This window comes from Myotis nattereri (assembly GCF_964212035.1).
Source record: "Myotis nattereri genome assembly, chromosome: 1".
NCBI lineage: Eukaryota > Metazoa > Chordata > Mammalia > Chiroptera > Vespertilionidae > Myotis > Myotis nattereri.
The window spans coordinates 206,685,450-206,703,118 of record NC_138075.1 but is presented as its reverse complement, the minus strand read 5'-3'; the positions used below and the strand labels follow the sequence as shown (position 1 = coordinate 206,703,118).

Genomic DNA, 17,669 nt, shown 5'->3' with positions numbered 1-17,669 from the left:
ACCCGCAGGCACAACTAGGAGCCTTTGGAGCCAGAGGCCTTTGAGGGGTCCCTCGGCACCCCCCTGGTGTCTGGCTTGCCTGAGTCTCTCCCCGAAACTACTAGCCATTCCTTTAACCACCTGGAGCCCTCTCCCATGCCTTGGACCAAATGGAAACAATAAGGCTTTTTGAAAAAAAAAAAAAATACACACACAAAACACACACACACACACACACACACAAATCTGAGTGGTAGGAGGGCCTATAAGATTTCCAAGATCCCACTGTTGCAGGTGTATCAGAAGAGAGGGGGGTTCCACAGGGTGAAGCTAGAGGCTGGTCATGAAGGTGACCCAGCCAGCTCGCCGTGCAGAGCCCACTTCCCAGACCTCCTTCACACTCGGCTTCCCACAGGGCTTCCCAGGCAGAGAGCAGACCTGTCAGCCGCGTGAACCTGTGGGCCTCCTGTTACTCAGGTCTGCTTACTAAGACCAGTCCTGGGCCCGTGACCATAGTGGAGGAAACTGTGTCAGGCCTTCCTGGCTGAGAACCAGACTGATGCCAGCAGGGAAGCCTGTGAGAGGTGGAACTCGCCCATGGGAAGGGTACTTGGCCTGGAAACTCAATTACTGTTAATAATGGCACTTTCTGCCCTGGCCGGTTTGGCTCAGTGGGTAGAGCGTCGACTTGTGAACCAGGTTCAATTCTGGTCAAGAGCACATACCCGGGTTCAATTCTGGTCAAGAGCACATACCCGGGTTGTGGGTCCGATTCCCAGTGGGGGACTTACAGGAGGCAGCCGATCATTGATTCTCTTTCATCATGGATGTTTCTATCTTTCTCCCTCCCCCTTCCTCTCTGAAATCAATAAAAATATACTTTTAAAGTGCCATTATTATTTTTTTAGGCATATTTTTATTGATTTCAGAGAGGAAGGTGGAGGGAGAGAGAAACATCCATGATGAGAAAGAATCATTGATCGGCTGCCTCCTGCACGCCCCCTACTGGGGATCGAGCCCACAACCCTGGGCATGTGCCCTGACTGGAACTGAATTCAGGACTCTTCAGTCTGCAGGCCGATGCTCTATCCACTGAGCCAAACCAGCTAGGGCAAAAATGGCACTTTTTAAAAAATATAGATTTTTATTGATTTCAGAGAGGAAGAGAAGGGGGTAGAGAGAGAGGGAAACATTGATGTGAGAGAGATACATCAACTGGGGATTGAACCTGTAACCCAGGTAGATGCCCTTGACTGGGAATCAAACCTGAGACCCTTTGGTCCAAGGACCAATGCTCTAACCACTGAGCAACCGTTGGCCAGGGCTAAAGTTCTAAAAATTGACAAAAGTCATTTTTACTAGCTTTTGGTGTGGAATGGTAGACTAGACGTTAGGTAGAACAAATAGCCTCTTCTGTGCTCACTTTCTTCACAGTTGAAACAGCCAGAGCAGACAAGCAAGCAGGGACCAGCACTCTGATCTGATGGTTCCTGTGGGAGAGGTGCTGTGTGGCTATTTCCAAGGAGAGGAAGGGGTCTTTGGGGTGAGAAAATGAAAAGCATCAGTGGTGCTGAGCTTTATGAAGCCCAATGAAGCAATTCTTTTTTTCCCTCTAATATGTTTGTACTGATTTCAGAGAGAGGGAGTGGGAGGGAGAGAAACACTGGTTGGCTGCCTGCTGCATGCCCCCTACTGGGAATTGAGCCCAGAACGCAAACCGGGCATGTGCCCTGACTGGGAATCAAACCAGCGACCTCCTGGTGCATGGGGCAATGCTCAATCACTGGGCCACACCAGCCAGGCTCAATGAAGCAACTCTTAATATTCTGATCTCCTCCACACAATCAACCAGTTCCAACAGGAATGAAGGCCTAGGTGCCAAGCTCACACCTACAGCCTCTGGAGCTCTTTTACTGGGCTTCCCTTGGGGCATTGCCCTGCTGAGCATCCAGGAGATGTGTTAAGGTCTTCAGGAAACCCTTTTCTCCAGCAAAACCAGGTTTGGCCTCCTGGACTCTACATTAGTATTATTTTAAAAAAAAATTTAAGTTTTTAAAATTGATTTTTAGAGAGTGAGAGGAAGGGAGACTGAGAGAAACATCGATGTGAGAGGGAAACATCTATTGGCTGCCTCCTACATGCCCCCTACTGGGGATTGAGCCCACAACCCCGGGCATGTGCCCTGACCGGGAATCAAACCAGGAACCTTTTGGTATATGGGATGAAGCCCAATCAGCTGAGGCACACTGGCCAGGTTGTGGACTCGGCGCTATTTTAAGGCACATTTCCATCACCTCCTGGTTGCTAGCACTTGACACTGGGAAGTACTCAAGCCAAACCTTCCAGGCTTTCTGCCCGAATTCACAGAGCAAATGCTTCTCTCGAGTCCGAGCAATCTGTGCTCTCATGATTCAGTTTTCCTAAAATGCAGCTCATCGAGTTGCCATTCCAGCCCTTTCTGAGCCTCTCTCTCAATTGTTATTGTTGGAAAATATTAATCATAAGCCGGGATATTAAGATGAAAGTGAGCTCAGGCAGAAATTTTTCTGATCTGCTCCTTCCCACTTTCAGCACCGGTCCTCCCAAGTCAAAGGGCGGACAGGACATGCATGTGCACAGTGGCTTTCTCCTTGCTTCCGCTTGTGGGGAATTTGTGATTTCCTTCATCCTGCCAGAGCCATGGTTCTCAACCTTGACTGCACATTAGAATCACCTGGGAATCTTTTTAAAATCCTGATTTCTGGGCCTCAGGTGATTCTAATGTGCAGCCAAGGTTGAGAACCACCGTGCCAGAGGAAGGGTAAGCTCCAGGTCACTCTCAGCCTCTGCCAAGATTATCAGTAAGATAGAACTCATGCACAGACGAAGATCAAGCCTTCAGACAATCAACACGCCACTGCCATGTATGCGGTCATTGTTAGGAAAACGTGGGGTTCGCAGGAACCCAGAGGTGGTCTAACAGTCGAGTTTATAAAATCTTTGTGGAAGTTTTCCTCTGGGTCAGCTTTGGAGATGGGTTCTGCTCAACTGCCGTGGTGTGGGGATCCCTGGCGAGCCAGGGAAGATCCCAGTTAAGTGGGTGTGAGAAGGGAAAGCGATCTGTCTAGTTTTGATCCTGATGAGCCATGACTTCTAAAAAGAGGCAGCAGGGTCTGCTGCACAGAGTTCTAAGCCAAGCTGCCCAACGGTTAATGAACGCAGAGCCCCAGACGTCCCGGGCCGATTCCACATACTAACTGTGAAAGCCCCAGTGAAAATGGTCTGCCTTTCAGTGCGCAGCCTGCAGTGGGATGAAAAAGGGCAGGGCCTCGTCCGTCTCTGCAGCTGACCTCTCTCTGGGAGGGTACACTCCATCACAGGCAAGGGAAGCCAGATGGCAAAATGGCCCACACCTTCCTGAAGAAAGGGGTTCAGCAAGAGGGAGGGGAGGTGGCGTGTGGCCACCAGGATGATCATCTGCTAAAGAAGGCCCACAGCAAGACTGAAATGGGTGCTTGGGTCCCACAAACTTGCTTCCTGGAGAAGCCCAGTCCCTCAACATAGTTTGTCCAAAGGAGCCGTAGGAATGATCACACCCGTTTGTGCTTGGGATGGGGTGCACTCGGGATGGTGGATGAGCAAGAAGTCTGGAGGCTGGGACCAGGTGATCTAGCCTGCGAGTTGAGCGATGCTTCGCACATGGCAGCGTTCACGCGGCGTTTGTGTTGCTGAAGTAGTGGCCGTCTCCTGGCTCTTCCCCAGCCGGGGTTTGCCCACCCTTATGCTCATCTCCACTCAGGGGCCCTAAACCTGGAGGCCTGTGTCCTGGTCCAGCTCATGTCTGAGGTGGCACCTGCTCAGCCCAATTTCTTTAGGGACAGACCTACACTCACAATTGTCCAAACTGCACTTCTCTATATCGAAAAGGTAGGGATTTCTCTGCTTCTACAAGCATCTATCAGGGGTCTGAAGTCCAGACTTGATGTTTCACCTGAAGTCACATCTCCCTGTGTTGTCCTAATGTTCTCTATTGGGAGTCCTTCAAAGGCACCAACCAGTCTAGTTTCCAGTGTCAGCCCTTGGCATTGTGCCCAACACTGAAGTCCTCAGCACCAGCTGGTCCTTACAAGCGGAGTTCTAGTTTGCAGGAGGCGGTGGTGCGTGATTACGCATGCTCATTCCATTGCTCTACACCAGTGATGGCGAACGCGTGTCAGAGATGACATGCGAACTCAGTTTTTTGGTTGATTTTTCTTTGTTAAATGGCATTTAAATATATAAAATAAATATCAAAAATATAAGTCTTTTACTATGGTTGCAAATATCAAAAAATTTCTATATGTGACACGGCACCAGAGTTAAGTTAGGGTTTTTCAAAATGCTCGCACGCCGAGCTCAAAAGGTTCGCCATCACTGCTCTACACTGTCGCTGGCTTGCAGCACTTTTGACTTGTAGGCAATGCCACTATTACTATCTAGGCAGGTTGCAAAGCTCCTTGTCAGACTGCTGGAGACTTCTTGGTCTCCAGTGGTTTCTATTGATAGTTTATCCATGTGAAAGTGAAGACAGAAAAGTCTTGACAATCAATATAAGTATCAAGGTGTGGCATCATAGTCCCATTGAGGGTAAAATACGGGAGCAGGCAGAATAGCTTCTCATTCTATTCACCTCTTATTCCAGACACATTTATGTAATCTACTTGTTCTCCATGAAGTAGCTTTTAACTAAATAAGCATGTCTGGAAGTTACAATAAGTAGATGTATCACACATAGTACACACGAAAGGCCACTTTTAAGTTCTTAGGTTAAAAGCAACTTCTAAAATTTCCCAAATGTTAATCAGAATTTATCACCTATTATGCTCTCCTTCAGTCACTGTAGGAAGTCTGAAGGTGGCATTTAATTTCTGAGGAAGATCTGTAGACTCCAGAATCTAAACAGAAAATACACAGACATTTCACCAGCTTGTAACATACCAGGAAATACATGAATATTCAGGGTTCCACACTACTATATAATGCTGCATTTCTTGATTTTATTTGAAACAATGCATATTTTTTATCACTTTATGGTAGGATTTTACATGTGTCATTTACACAAATAACAAGGTTCTGCTTCAAGTCTTTAAAAAAATTTTAAAAATTCGGCCCATGTGCAGCACAATAATATGCAAAACTACTTTACATTATACACACTTTTTATCAAAGGAGATACAAAATTCTGGCTTGTAGTTTTAGACAAATACAAGAAGCTTCAAACTAGACACAAAGGGTTAATTAACATTAATTCTCAAATATAAGTCTGCACTTTGTGTTGTATTTCTCTGAGATGTAAATACCAAATTCCTAAGGGATTTTACTTTTTCCTTTTTCGAAGGAAAACTGACCAACTTCCCTTACACAAGTCCCTCTCCACCAGCTCCATCCCTACCATCCCACTGTCCCTTCCCTTAGTGCCAGACACTTGCATATTACAAATCAGGGTATTACGTGCTTGTTTGTGGACCAGATCCTTTCCATTAACTCCTCTCCTTCAAAAATCTATGCAGGCAGAGCTGATGCAAATGCTTCATTATTCAATAGGACAACACTAGGTGATCTAGTCAGCTGTGATGCTGAACCACTTAACGAAAGGAGTGGAGAGAAAGGAGGTCCCTACCCAGTGTGCTTTTCATTGGTGACAAATTCATGGTGTTAAGAATCAAGCTGTCTGATGCTAAGAGAACTTTAAAGTCTTTCTAAACAGAACACGCCCACTGATTGCTTGAGGGACTTCTCTGATGCTTATGCATAGATATTTTTCAGCGTGTTGGAGGCAATATTTTATACGTTACATCTAAAGGGTTATAAAAAGAGGCAATAAGGAAGAGTAGGGCTTTTTCTGCCCTCTTAAGATATTTTTCTATCACTGGCATCCATTGTTCCCTAACCATCATCTGATACCTAAATGTGTGTATATGCATATTTAAAAGAATTACCCATCTTTCACTCAGTCAATATACAGCCAACTCTTGATTATCTATTAGAACATAAGTGACATTTACTACAAGTAAATTTCACATTTAACATAATCATCCTTTTGGTACACAGCTCACGTTCACTGTTTTACACCCCCTGTAGGCCATAGCCTATCAAGACCATGTTAGAGCACACAGAATTGTTTACGTTCTCTAACCACGCTGGGGATGTGAGGAACCTGGGTGAACACATTCAGCAAGGGCTTTGGGAAGGAGCCTCATGTGGAGAAGGGGCAGGCTCCACCTCTGAGTGTGAGAAAGGACAAGATTTTAGTCGCTCCTGATTTATCGCTTATAATATGCCTTCATTATTTTGTTTTAAGTTTATGATTACTACAAGATTCAAAACCTGAGGCATAGTCACTATTTTATATAGATAATGGAGAGTTGACTATAATCATGTTTTTTAATGACTTTAGCCCTTTCACATAAAAAAATTTCACAACATATGATAAAAAGATTAAAAAAGACTACCGTATGACATCTAGAAGCATTTATTTTATGCAAAAAACTTAAATATGATTATGTGTACACAGACGTGCACACATTACCTATGCTGAACAATACCAAGAAACAATATATCGATGCAACAGTTGTTTTCTGAAATAAACATTAAAATGGAGCCCAGACTGCCCAACAAAAGCAACACACTTCTTTCCCAATAGCACAATGCTGGAGGTCAACAGCATCCCACACCTCCAGCTTCCTCACAGAGCCGCCCAACCCCAACTGTTTAAAAAACTGACTTTTTTTTACATCAATAAAAATATGGTGACAAACATTATAAAACCAAATGCTGGACAGTCTTTACTCCTTTAAAATTTCAAATATTCCAACATAATCATAGGAGTAAAAACCACTTTAAAATGATATGCTTTATGAAACAATAATATGTACATTTATTGCAAATTATATTAAACTAAAATGGAGGGGGGGAAATCAAAATATGAAGTGATATGAATTAATAATTTTAATTATTTTCTCATTCTGATAAAAATCAGAAATCAACATTTATAAAATTGCCACCACATCACTTTTCATAGCAGGGAACTGAAATCTGTACATCTCATTTTTGCAGAAAAGTAGGCAGGCAGAAAGAATTATACATAAAAGTTTCCAAAAGGAAAAACAAATATTTCATCTGATCTCTTTTCCTCTAAAAAATTAAATTCAGTAGGCTTCTACTTTTTTCTTGTGTGACGCGGGAATTCCTGGCTCTAAAATTGATGAATTTTTCAGTGTCTGTGTAAGGACATCCTGTTACTTTCTTTAACATAAAAATATGCAGCATGTAAATTAATGGTGTATTTACGCCTTTAAACTCCAGATATGCAGGAACTGGAACCAAGTGTTAAGCAATTTGCTTAATTATTGACTTTTCATAAGAAAAGTCGGGGGAGGGGGGGTTTGAAGAACAGAGTTGCTTTTAGCCTCTCTCTCTCTCAAGAGTTTCTGCTGTACATTCCACCAGAGGGCTGTGGTCATGAGAAAAGGAAGTAATAGTTTCTTTCAGTTTTCAAGGCAGAGAGTGTGTCTGAAGTTCGTTTTCTGTTCAGGGACACTTTGAATTCAATTTTTTGCAGAAGTTGAAGCTACTTCTGTTTGGCCTTCATTTTCTCCCTTTGCAAATGAGTTTTCTTTTACCTTGGGGACAGACGAAAGCAACGTTAGAAAATATGTCAACATGAAAATAAACTGGAATTATTTCATTTCTATAGTTATAAGCTAAAACCTGAAAATATATATTTTTCACCTGAGACTTTACTTGGTTTAAGAAATATTTCCCTAACTCTAAAAAACAAAATGCCAATGAAGACGTTTTTCAACTATTAAGTGCTGCTACCCAATGTCCGATATGCTTACAACAATAAAATAGGAGCTGTTATTTGAAATAATTGTCATTTTAAATTAATACTTTCAAAATGATATTGTTATGGAAGAAAATTACTGGATACTATGGCAAAATAAATTATAAGCAGCAGAATAAGTTTTGATTCCTGAACTGGGTAAACAACTACATTGTAGCGTACTCAAAGAACAAGGAGAAAATTTAGCTTAATTCTGTTAAGTTAGCAGAATCTCCCATGCTTCTGGAGGGCCCATCTAATAGGTGAGGGAGGGAGGACACACAGGGCTTGGCCTCATCTGGACGTGTTCTCTTCTGCTCCCAGATCGTGATTTTGGTCTGCCTGCAGTTGTCCAATTCAAGGGCAAGGCATTAGTAGCCACCTGGCCGGTGCAATTCCGCACTTGAAATCAGCCAGCTCAGTATTAAGACTGTGTCTCCTCAACAACTTCAAACTTGGGAGAGAAAAATAAGGGAGTTTTTTACTTATAGCCCCATCACTACACAGACAGATATTGTTTCTTGACCATACTATACAAATGGCTGATTTTTATAGATGTATAGAGTGAATTCAAGGGATTTTCTCATAAGTTAACAATACCAAATGCAGCCCAAAATATAAACAGTAACATTTACTGGAACATACACATGAACACACACACAGTAAGTAGCTAAGGGAACACATTTACTATAAAAATCCAAAGGGATCTAAAAATTCTAATTAAGGTGACAACGTAAAACGCTCAGCATCAACTCCCAGATTAAGTAGTAAGAATCTGCCAGTAAATTTCTGTACAGATAATCCATGTTTGGTGAGATAAAATATCCATTCTGGAGTCAGTAAATAAATTATATAAGTAGGAATCATCTTTGAGCGATCAAAGATGAGCAGCCTGTGAGGTTGTTTCATTGGGGCAGGTGGGGAAGAGGTTAAGTTGTTGATTTATATTAAAATTAACTCTAACAAGAGGAATTAAAAAGTAGGAATATACCTTGTTCATGTGTCAAGACTATTACTTTCTCCATTCTGGGACTTTTATATCTAAAAGGTAGCTATTTATTTTAAGTAAATCCTGTGCAAGTATGTTAAGGACACCAAACAAAAGATGATACTGTTCTTGATATATAGAAATATCAAAATACCATATCCTAATTAAAACTGAACCAAAGGGAAAAAGGAAATCTTTTCAAAATGATGTCCTGGAGGTTATGAAATCAAAACAAATGCCATCATAACCTACTCAGGAAGCCAAGGGCTGTGTTCACTCCTCAATGCCAAGTGTTTGGGGGTGACTGACACCTACTAAGCACAAGGACAAGTTCAGGAAGAACAATGTGCGTTACCTTTGCAGGTCAATCTGTCTCTCTGCTGGCGCTGCCTTTTTGGCTCCGTCCTGCAGTTTGGGTGCTTTGGCGTTACCTGCTTCCAGGCCGCCGGGGCCTTCCTGGCTGCCCGCGGCTCTCTTCCTTCCCTTGCCAAGAGGTTTACTGGCATCATCAGTTTTGGTTGCATTGCCCTGAGATTCAGACTTGGGTCGACGTCCTCTCTTGGGCTTTGAAGGGGCAGGTGGTCCCGATTCATCTACTTCCTCATCTGTTTTTTGTTGGATATTCTCTGCACCAGCGGCTGTGACTGTTCTTTTCTTTCCTCGGTCACTGCTGATGTTGCCCTGGGTAGCCTGATCAGAATTAATCTCCTAAAAGAGCACAAGACAATTCGATAATGAGCACATATGAACAGGCAACTCACAGAACACATGCAAGTGTTCAACAAAAATACTGGTGGTGAGAGAAATGCAAATTAAAATAACAGTTGGGCATTAGTTTTGATATAGGAAAATGAAAAAAATTCAGAACTGCAAAACCTTTGTTGGTGGGTATGTAGAGAAAAACGTACTCACATACCCTGCTGGTAGAAATGTCAAATGTTCAAAAATTTCTTCTCTCTTTTTTTTAATCTTATACTCCCCAGGAAAGCAAAGAGCTCCTGGATTTGGTCCAATAAGCTTTCTTTAAAATGACCTAAGTGTTCCAATTTTTCATGAAAGCAATATGGAAATATCTAAAATCTGTAATATTTACTCTTGACCCAGCAACCCTCTCTAAGAACCTAGCCCATAGAAATAAAACCACAAGTATTTAATGCCACACTGTTTGTAGTGGGAAAAGCGGGGAAAGACAATATTTATGTTCACACACACACAAAATAATAAGTGAAAATAACATTGTAAAGGGAAAAAATGAACAGAGATAAGGCTGTTTAAAAGGGGGAAAAAAGACTGCATTAAAAATCACACATTAGCATATTCACACATGCATGAACATTATGAACATGTGCATATGTATAAAAAACTCATGGAAAAGCCAAATGAAGAGGAAACCAGTTGGTTAGCTACAGGTATGAAGAAAAAGGTTCCTGCCCTGGCCAGTGTGGCCAGTGTTGGCCCATGCACCCAGATCACAGGTTCAATTCCAGGTCAAAGGCATGTACCTGGGTTGCAGGTTCCATCCCTGGCCCCATCAGGGACATGCTGGAGACAACCAATCCATATGTATCTCTCCCTCGTTCTCCCCCTTCCATCCTCCCTTCTCCTCTCTAAAAACCAATGGAAAAATTACCCTTGGGTAAGGATTAACAACAACAACTGAGAAGATTCCCAAAGGATGGCGCTGGCAGTGCTGCTCGCCTGAATCCAGCGATGTGTCTTCGTTCTTCTTTTAACCAACTCCCTTATTCATCCTTCATATTACAATCTGATTCCTCTCACAAGGAAAACATCAGGAGAGAATGTGCTGAGGTATAACCATGCATATTCAGCCTGCTGAATAATTTTTATATACATAACTAAAAAACTGGTTTATGCATCAATCTCTTTGAGAAACTGGCAAGCAAGAAACACTCCCGTAGATCTTTACCTCCTTTTAGCATACTAACAGTATAGTTTTTTGAGCCTACAAGACTGAGGACCAGACCCTAAGAAGAAATGACCCTATCAACTTACGGGAGACCTGATAAGGAGGCTATCTATTGGGCTTTTGTCAAAATATAACCAATCCATCTTCTCAGGTTACAGTGCATTTGTTAAAGCATTCTTTGAAAGTGTGAAAGAGTTAAAATAAGGGTTTGGAACAATATATTATTATAAATCAATTAAAACGTATCATTTTAGTCTCTCAGAAATTAGAATTCAATGTCCAGTTTATCTTATATAGAATTTTGCAATGAGGCTGGAAAGATCATGGATAGCTGTTTGACTAAACACTTGTACCTGTACTACCTCTTAATATTTATTGTAAGTATGTTTCACTGAATGACGGTGGCAACATGCAATTTTGCATCTAAATTTGTTTACATTAAGACTGTTTAATTCTATACAAGGATCCAACAATATTCAAATCTATTGCTTTCTGATTCCTTATATTGGTTAAATCCACTGACATAGTGAATGTCATACAGCAGACGGCAAGGGTTTGGAGGAGAGACTGATCTAAAATATATCCTTGGGGGATTACTTTGTTAACTATATAAATGTCCAACCACTATGAATCTGGACAGAAAAAATTCAGCTACCATGGGACAACTGTATAGTCATTATTTTATGTCCCCAAAATTAATTCCTAAAAATTTGATAAATACCATAAATACATGGTGGGCAATACAAAGATAAGTACATCAAGAATATAATCTGGTCCTAAGCAGTTTGGCTCAGTGGATAGAGTGTTGGCCTGCAGACCGAAGGGTCCCAGGTTTGATTCTGGTCAAGGGCACGTGCCTTGGTTGCAGGCACATCCCCAGTAGGGGGTGTGCAGGAGACAGCTGATCAATGTTTCTAACTTTCTATCCCTCTCCTTTCCTCTCTGTAAAAAATCAATAAAATCTATATTAAAAAAAAAAAAGAGAATATAATCTGTGTGAAGAAAAATAATAGTATCTTCATGTGGTTCCTACTGAGGAATGTTATTAATTTCATTCTATGGTTGAATGGAAGTTTAGAAATCAAGCAATCTGCCCAAGTAAACACACAGCCAGGATTCAGACTCAGGTGTGTCTGATGATCCTACAATATTATACTCCTTTCTATCCTACCAAAAAATTGTTAAGAAAACTGGGTGCCAGAGTTAAAAGGTCAACAACAAAGACTGCAGCTATTAAACAAAAACTCGAACACATTATAAAAAGTTAATTCATAAATTTAACTTTTAAAAGTAAAACAGATACACAGGAAGGGTGACCCAGCAGGAGTTAATAAACTTTTGAAAGTTAGATCCTAAACAGTCAAATCCTAGTCTTTCAAGGCCTGGGAGAGGGTGGAAGAAGGACACCATTATCACAATGGGCGGCCCCATAAACTCCTATAAAAGGAAGTCAGGGGATGTGGGTAGAATCATTGTCGGAGAGTGAAGCATACTAAATGCAGCAAGGGGTGGTATACACACATGTGAGATATGTAGTACACATTAACTTCTTGACTGTGGGTTTCTTGCCCCTATAATTTATAATAAGGATCTTCATGAGAGAAATCTACTTGTTATATTTTAAAATTTACCTTATTCTTTACTGGGTCAATATTCTTTGCAGGTGTGACAGAAATAATCATCACAGGGTTCTCTTCATTTTCACTAACTCCAGTTTCTGCTGCCTCTGAACTCTGCTCCCTGTGGAAGAAAAATAAACCAAAGCTTCTTTATGTCACCACATGAATAGAAAGTTTGCTCTCTCACCATACCAATAAGGAAACAAATGTCCAGGCGGGTTTAGAAGAAGCAATGTTAGCAAGATTCAGATCTGTGGTTACAGACCACTCACTGGTCTCTTATTAGTAAGGTTACTGATTTCCATTTAATCTTACTAATATAAGATAGAAATGACTATCGAAAACCACCTGAGAGAAAGATTAGTTGTCAAAAAAACAAAACAACACAACTATTCTAAGCCTATCTCTCGGGGGTAAAAAATCCTGAAACAAAACAAAAATATAATGATAGATTCTCCAGTATAGCTATCTCTAGTCTGTGTTCTTAATGCTTTGCAAAGGTGGAGGCTGCAAGAGGCCACAGGGGAGGTGACTGAGCCCCACCATCTCTGGAAACCATAGATTTCACATTAATTTATTCTATAATTTTGAGTTCGATTGATAATTCTCTCACTTCTCTCTGAAATCAATAAAAACATATTTTTTTAAAATATATTTTATTGATTTTTCACAGAGAGGAAGGGAGAGAGATAGAGAGTTAGAAACATCGATGAGAGAGAAACATCGATCAGCCGCCTCCCGCACATCTCCTACTGGGGATGTGCCCGCAACCCAGGTACATGCCCTTGACCGGAATCGAACCTAGGACCTTTCAGTCTGCAGGCCGACGCTCTATCCACTGAGCCAAACTGGTTTCGGCAATAAAAACATATTTTTAAAAAATTCACAATTAAGAACAAAATCTCTGAAAGTCACAATATTTAGTGTTGATAAGAGTGAGCTGGAAATTCTTATGCAGTAGCTACAATAGCACATGTTTGACATTTATATATAAGCCTAAGCAACCGGCCGACTGTACACACAAAAGTCTGACAACATGTATGAATGGACTCATTTCTCAAAAACCATCCACACTACCACAACTTATCCAACAATCTATATATACATAAAAGCCTAAGCGACCAGCAGACTGGCCAGTAGCTACGATACGCACTGAACACCTGGGGGCAGATGCTCAACGCAGGAGCGGAAACCACAGGCATGGAAACATGGAACAGACTGATGAATCTCAGAGGGAATCGGGGAGGGAAGAGGGCGGGAAGAGATTAACCAAAGATCTTATGTTCTCATTAGTCCTGATCAGGCCAGGCTGAGGGACCCCACTGGTGCATGAATTCGTGCACCGGGCCTCTAGTGTTAAAATAAACGGAATATTTTTATAAGTGGAAAGGTTATTTTTACTCAACTCATGCATATAAATTCAATTTGATTAAGAACTATATTTTTGCCCTGATCGGTTTGGCTCAGTGGATAGAGCAGCAGTTCTCAACCTGTGGGTTGTGACCCCTTTGTGGGTCGAATGACCCTTTCACAGGGGTTGCCTAAGACCATCCTGTATATCAGATATTTACATTACGATTCATAATAGTAGCAACATTACAGTTATGAAGTAGAAACAAAAATAATTTTATGGTTGGGGGTCACAACATGAGGAACTGTATTTAAAGGGCCAGAAGGTTGAGAACCACTAGGGTAGAGCATCAGCCGGCGGACTGAAGGGTCCCAGTTTCGATTCCAGTCAAGGGCATGTATGTACCTTGGCTGCGGGCACATCCCCAGTTGGGGGTGTGCAGGAGGCAGCTGATTGATGTTTCTCATTGATGTTTCTAACTCCCTCTCCCTTCCTTTCTGTAAAAATCAATAAAATGTATTTTACAAAAAGAAAAAAGAATTATATTTTTGCCTGGCTGGAATAGCTCAGTGACTGAGTGTTGACCTATGAACCAGGAGGTTATGGTTTGGTTCCTGGTCAGGGCATATGCCCAGGTTGTGGGCTTGATCCCCAGTGTGGGGTGTGCAGGAGACAGTCAATCAAATGATTCTCTTTCATCATTGATGTTTCTATCTCTCTCCCTCCCTCAATGAAATAAATTTTAAAAACGGAAAAAAAGAATTATATTTTCCTATGTTAAAATTTCACATATAGATATAGATAGAAGACATTTCCATGTAAATTAATTATATTATAAACCCTGTGTTCTTTCCATTTAACTTTTCTACATACTTAGAATGCTATAGTACACTCAAAATTTTCATCATTAGTGCTAATTTAGCACTATTATTTTGTACCAAAATATTTCCTAAAGGCTATTTTTATGATATAGTGCTTTAGGAAAAATTGAAAGATAAATCAAGTTGTGAAACAAAAACAAATGGGGAAAAAAATTACCTTGACCGATTTCCTGTTGAAGGGTTTAGCTCTGAATTGACATTAATGTTGCTTCCAGTCTCAGCTCCAGTGCTCCTAACATATGGTTTCCTTCCCGTTGCTGATAAAGGCTTGTTTACTGCACCTAGTACTCCAGCAGGTTTTGGCTAAAATGAAATATACATGGTATTTTATACCTTACTGAAAAGAATACATACACATTTAGGCACATGTAAGAAATATTGTTTAGCTTAAGCCAAGGAATTATTGTTATTTTTATAAAGTCTATCCTAAATTTCTTAGAAAAGACAAGTCTATGAAACTACGTTTATTTGAATATATTAATTACAAGTCAAGTATTACCTGTACTTAATAATTAGGCAATATTTAATTATTTCTTATTGCTCAATTGAAATAAAAGTGCCCCCAAAACACAGTGAATATAATAAATAAGACATAATAAAATGTATTACAAATAAACTATTGAGGGTATGTAGTAATAGTTCAGATAGTGTTAATTGAAAATTAAATATTTACATTTGCTCTTTTAGGGGTCGTATTACTTTTATATAATATAAACTGTCTAACTCATTAATACTTTGAAATTATTTCTTCTCTTTATCTTACACATCTAAATTTATTATACTACTTTTCAGGAAAATCTGCTTTGTGGATTCTAAACTTTAGAATCAGGACTGATGAGAACACATGATCGTAATTCAAAAGTGTTGTTCATGGCAATAAAAGCTCCAGAGCTCAGCTGGTGTGTCTCAATGGTTGAGCACGGATGCATGAACCAAGAGGTCCCTGGTTTGATTCCCAGTCAGGGCACATGCCTGGGGGTTTCGGGCTTGATTCCCCAGAAAGGGGGGAGGTGATGGCAGAAGGAAGCTGATCGATGTGTCTCTCTCATCAGTTTCTCTCTTTCTCCCTTGATCTCTAAAATCAATAAATATATTAAAATAAATAAATAAATAAAAGCCCAAGAGAACAAATGCTTTAGATGATACTATCCACAACATGATCCCTAAGAATCAAAAACTATAAAATCTGGGGGACAGTTAATGGTTATATCTCAGAGTATCAGAAGTGATATATACATGAAATAAAGATCCCCAAATTATCTAGTACATAATACCTTTCCTGTTAACAGAAGTACTCTCGTCTCTTCTGAAATATAACTCTTGTCATTACAGAAATCCTATTAAAAAAAAAAAATCAAAGTGAACATGTGTATTTTCATTACATTTGTGTTTACATATCAATTAATCAAATAAAGCATATTTAATGCACCATGCCATAAGTCTAGCTTTAAAATTAAATCCATGGCACATAAGACTTAGGCAAATGTCAGAGATAAATTACTTAAATCATATTTAAGATGAAACGCTTGCATTTTTTCATATTTTGATTTTGTCCATATCAAAAAGGTAAATATACCATCAAAATATAATTAAATGAATTAAAACAAATGTGGACACTGAAAATACTTTCCTGAAAATTGTATCTAGAGCTCAAATTTGATACTTCCATGCTTTTCTGATAAATATCCTGGGAACAGCACACAAATAATCCACAGTGGTGTCGAAGAAACAAATGCTTAACTACAATCAAGAAGTTCATTAAAGTCACATTTTCTTTTATTATGTTTACCTTCATACTAGTGTTACAGGAAAGAGCAGCGAGCTTGTATGTGCCCATAAAGAAATCACTTTTGACATGTGTTCTAGGCAAAGCTGTATCTTTTTTCTTTTATTCTTGCACAAAGGCTTTATGGAGCTATATTACATGTTACAAAGCCTAGGCACAAAAGTTCATTTATTTTATTCATGAAGATATGCTATAGCCTCACTAGCACTGTCTCAATATGCCTAGTTTTCCAGTGTTTCAATTATACCAGATTAAAAGCAACATATCAGAAAAGGAAATGAGGAAAGTTGTTTACTGAAAACAGAAAAAAACCAAGTTATTATTATGAAGGAAAAAAAAACACCAAGTCTCAAATATCAAATTAAAAAAACTATTAAAATTATGTGTAGTGAGAAAACAATTTAATTGTTGAGAACAGGATCACTACTGTATGAAGATTCTATTTGGGTACTATTCCAGTCATGACAGTTCTGGGTCAACAATAAAGTAAATTTAAATTCAAGAGGTCACTTAAGAATATTTGTAAATTCAATTAAAGGGCAAAGCACTTTATAATCCTTATTATTCCAATAAAACAGGAACAATAAATGCCAAATACTAAATCATTAAAGAAAATCTGATTAAAATTTTTTGTCAAAGTATGGCATTCAAAGTAGGAAGCTTCATTTCCTAGAATGTTCTTCTGTAAAATACTGTGTGTGAGGTTGGGGGCGGGGGAAGATATTACTCTGAAGTCTATCTTCAGGTTTAAAAATGTGTAAAAAAATTTTTAAGTGCTGTATTTTTTCCAATTATAAAGCACAGGAAAATTAAACAAACTTCAAAATACCACCTTAAAGTAGGAAATAAAGGATTAAAAGAGTTTTTAAGAATGTTAACACTAAATCATTATTAAAGGATACAGTCAAAAGAAAAATATTCCCTACTCAATATTCTTTCTCTCCTTGATATGACTAATAAAAATATATTAAAAAAAAAAGTTAGCTAGAGAAACATAAAGGAGATTGAGTTAGCTGGAAAACTTATTTACATGAAAAACTTAATTTGCTGATAGTAGAATAAATGTACTATGCATTGCCCTTGGTTTGGCTCAGCGGATAGGAGCGTCATCCTGCAGACTGAGGGGTCCCAGGTTAGATTCTGCTCAAGGACACATGACTGGGAGAAACCAAGATGGTGGCATAGGTAAATACCGGAGATTGCTGCTTAGCACAACCACTTCAAAAATACAACTAAAAGATGGAACGGACATCATCCAGAACCACAGGAAGGCTGAGTGGAAATTCTACAACTAG

General features: G+C 39.7%; 1 protein-coding gene across 1 annotated transcript in view; it reads right to left on the bottom strand.

Moving 5' to 3' along the window:
* Positions 1–6,453: 6,453 nt before the first annotated feature.
* The window catches only part of PDS5A (PDS5 cohesin associated factor A), a 99,333-nt gene continuing 88,117 nt past the window's right edge, over positions 6,454–17,669 (bottom strand). The window contains exons 29-33 of the mRNA XM_081092885.1: positions 15,863–15,925; positions 14,746–14,891; positions 12,369–12,477; positions 9,166–9,518; positions 6,454–7,619 (exon numbers count right to left, since the gene is read on the bottom strand). Of these exons, the coding sequence (XP_080949011.1) occupies positions 7,616–7,619; positions 9,166–9,518; positions 12,369–12,477; positions 14,746–14,891; positions 15,863–15,925 (675 nt within the window). The 3' untranslated portion in view covers positions 6,454–7,615. The remainder of the gene's footprint in view (positions 7,620–9,165; positions 9,519–12,368; positions 12,478–14,745; positions 14,892–15,862; positions 15,926–17,669) is intronic.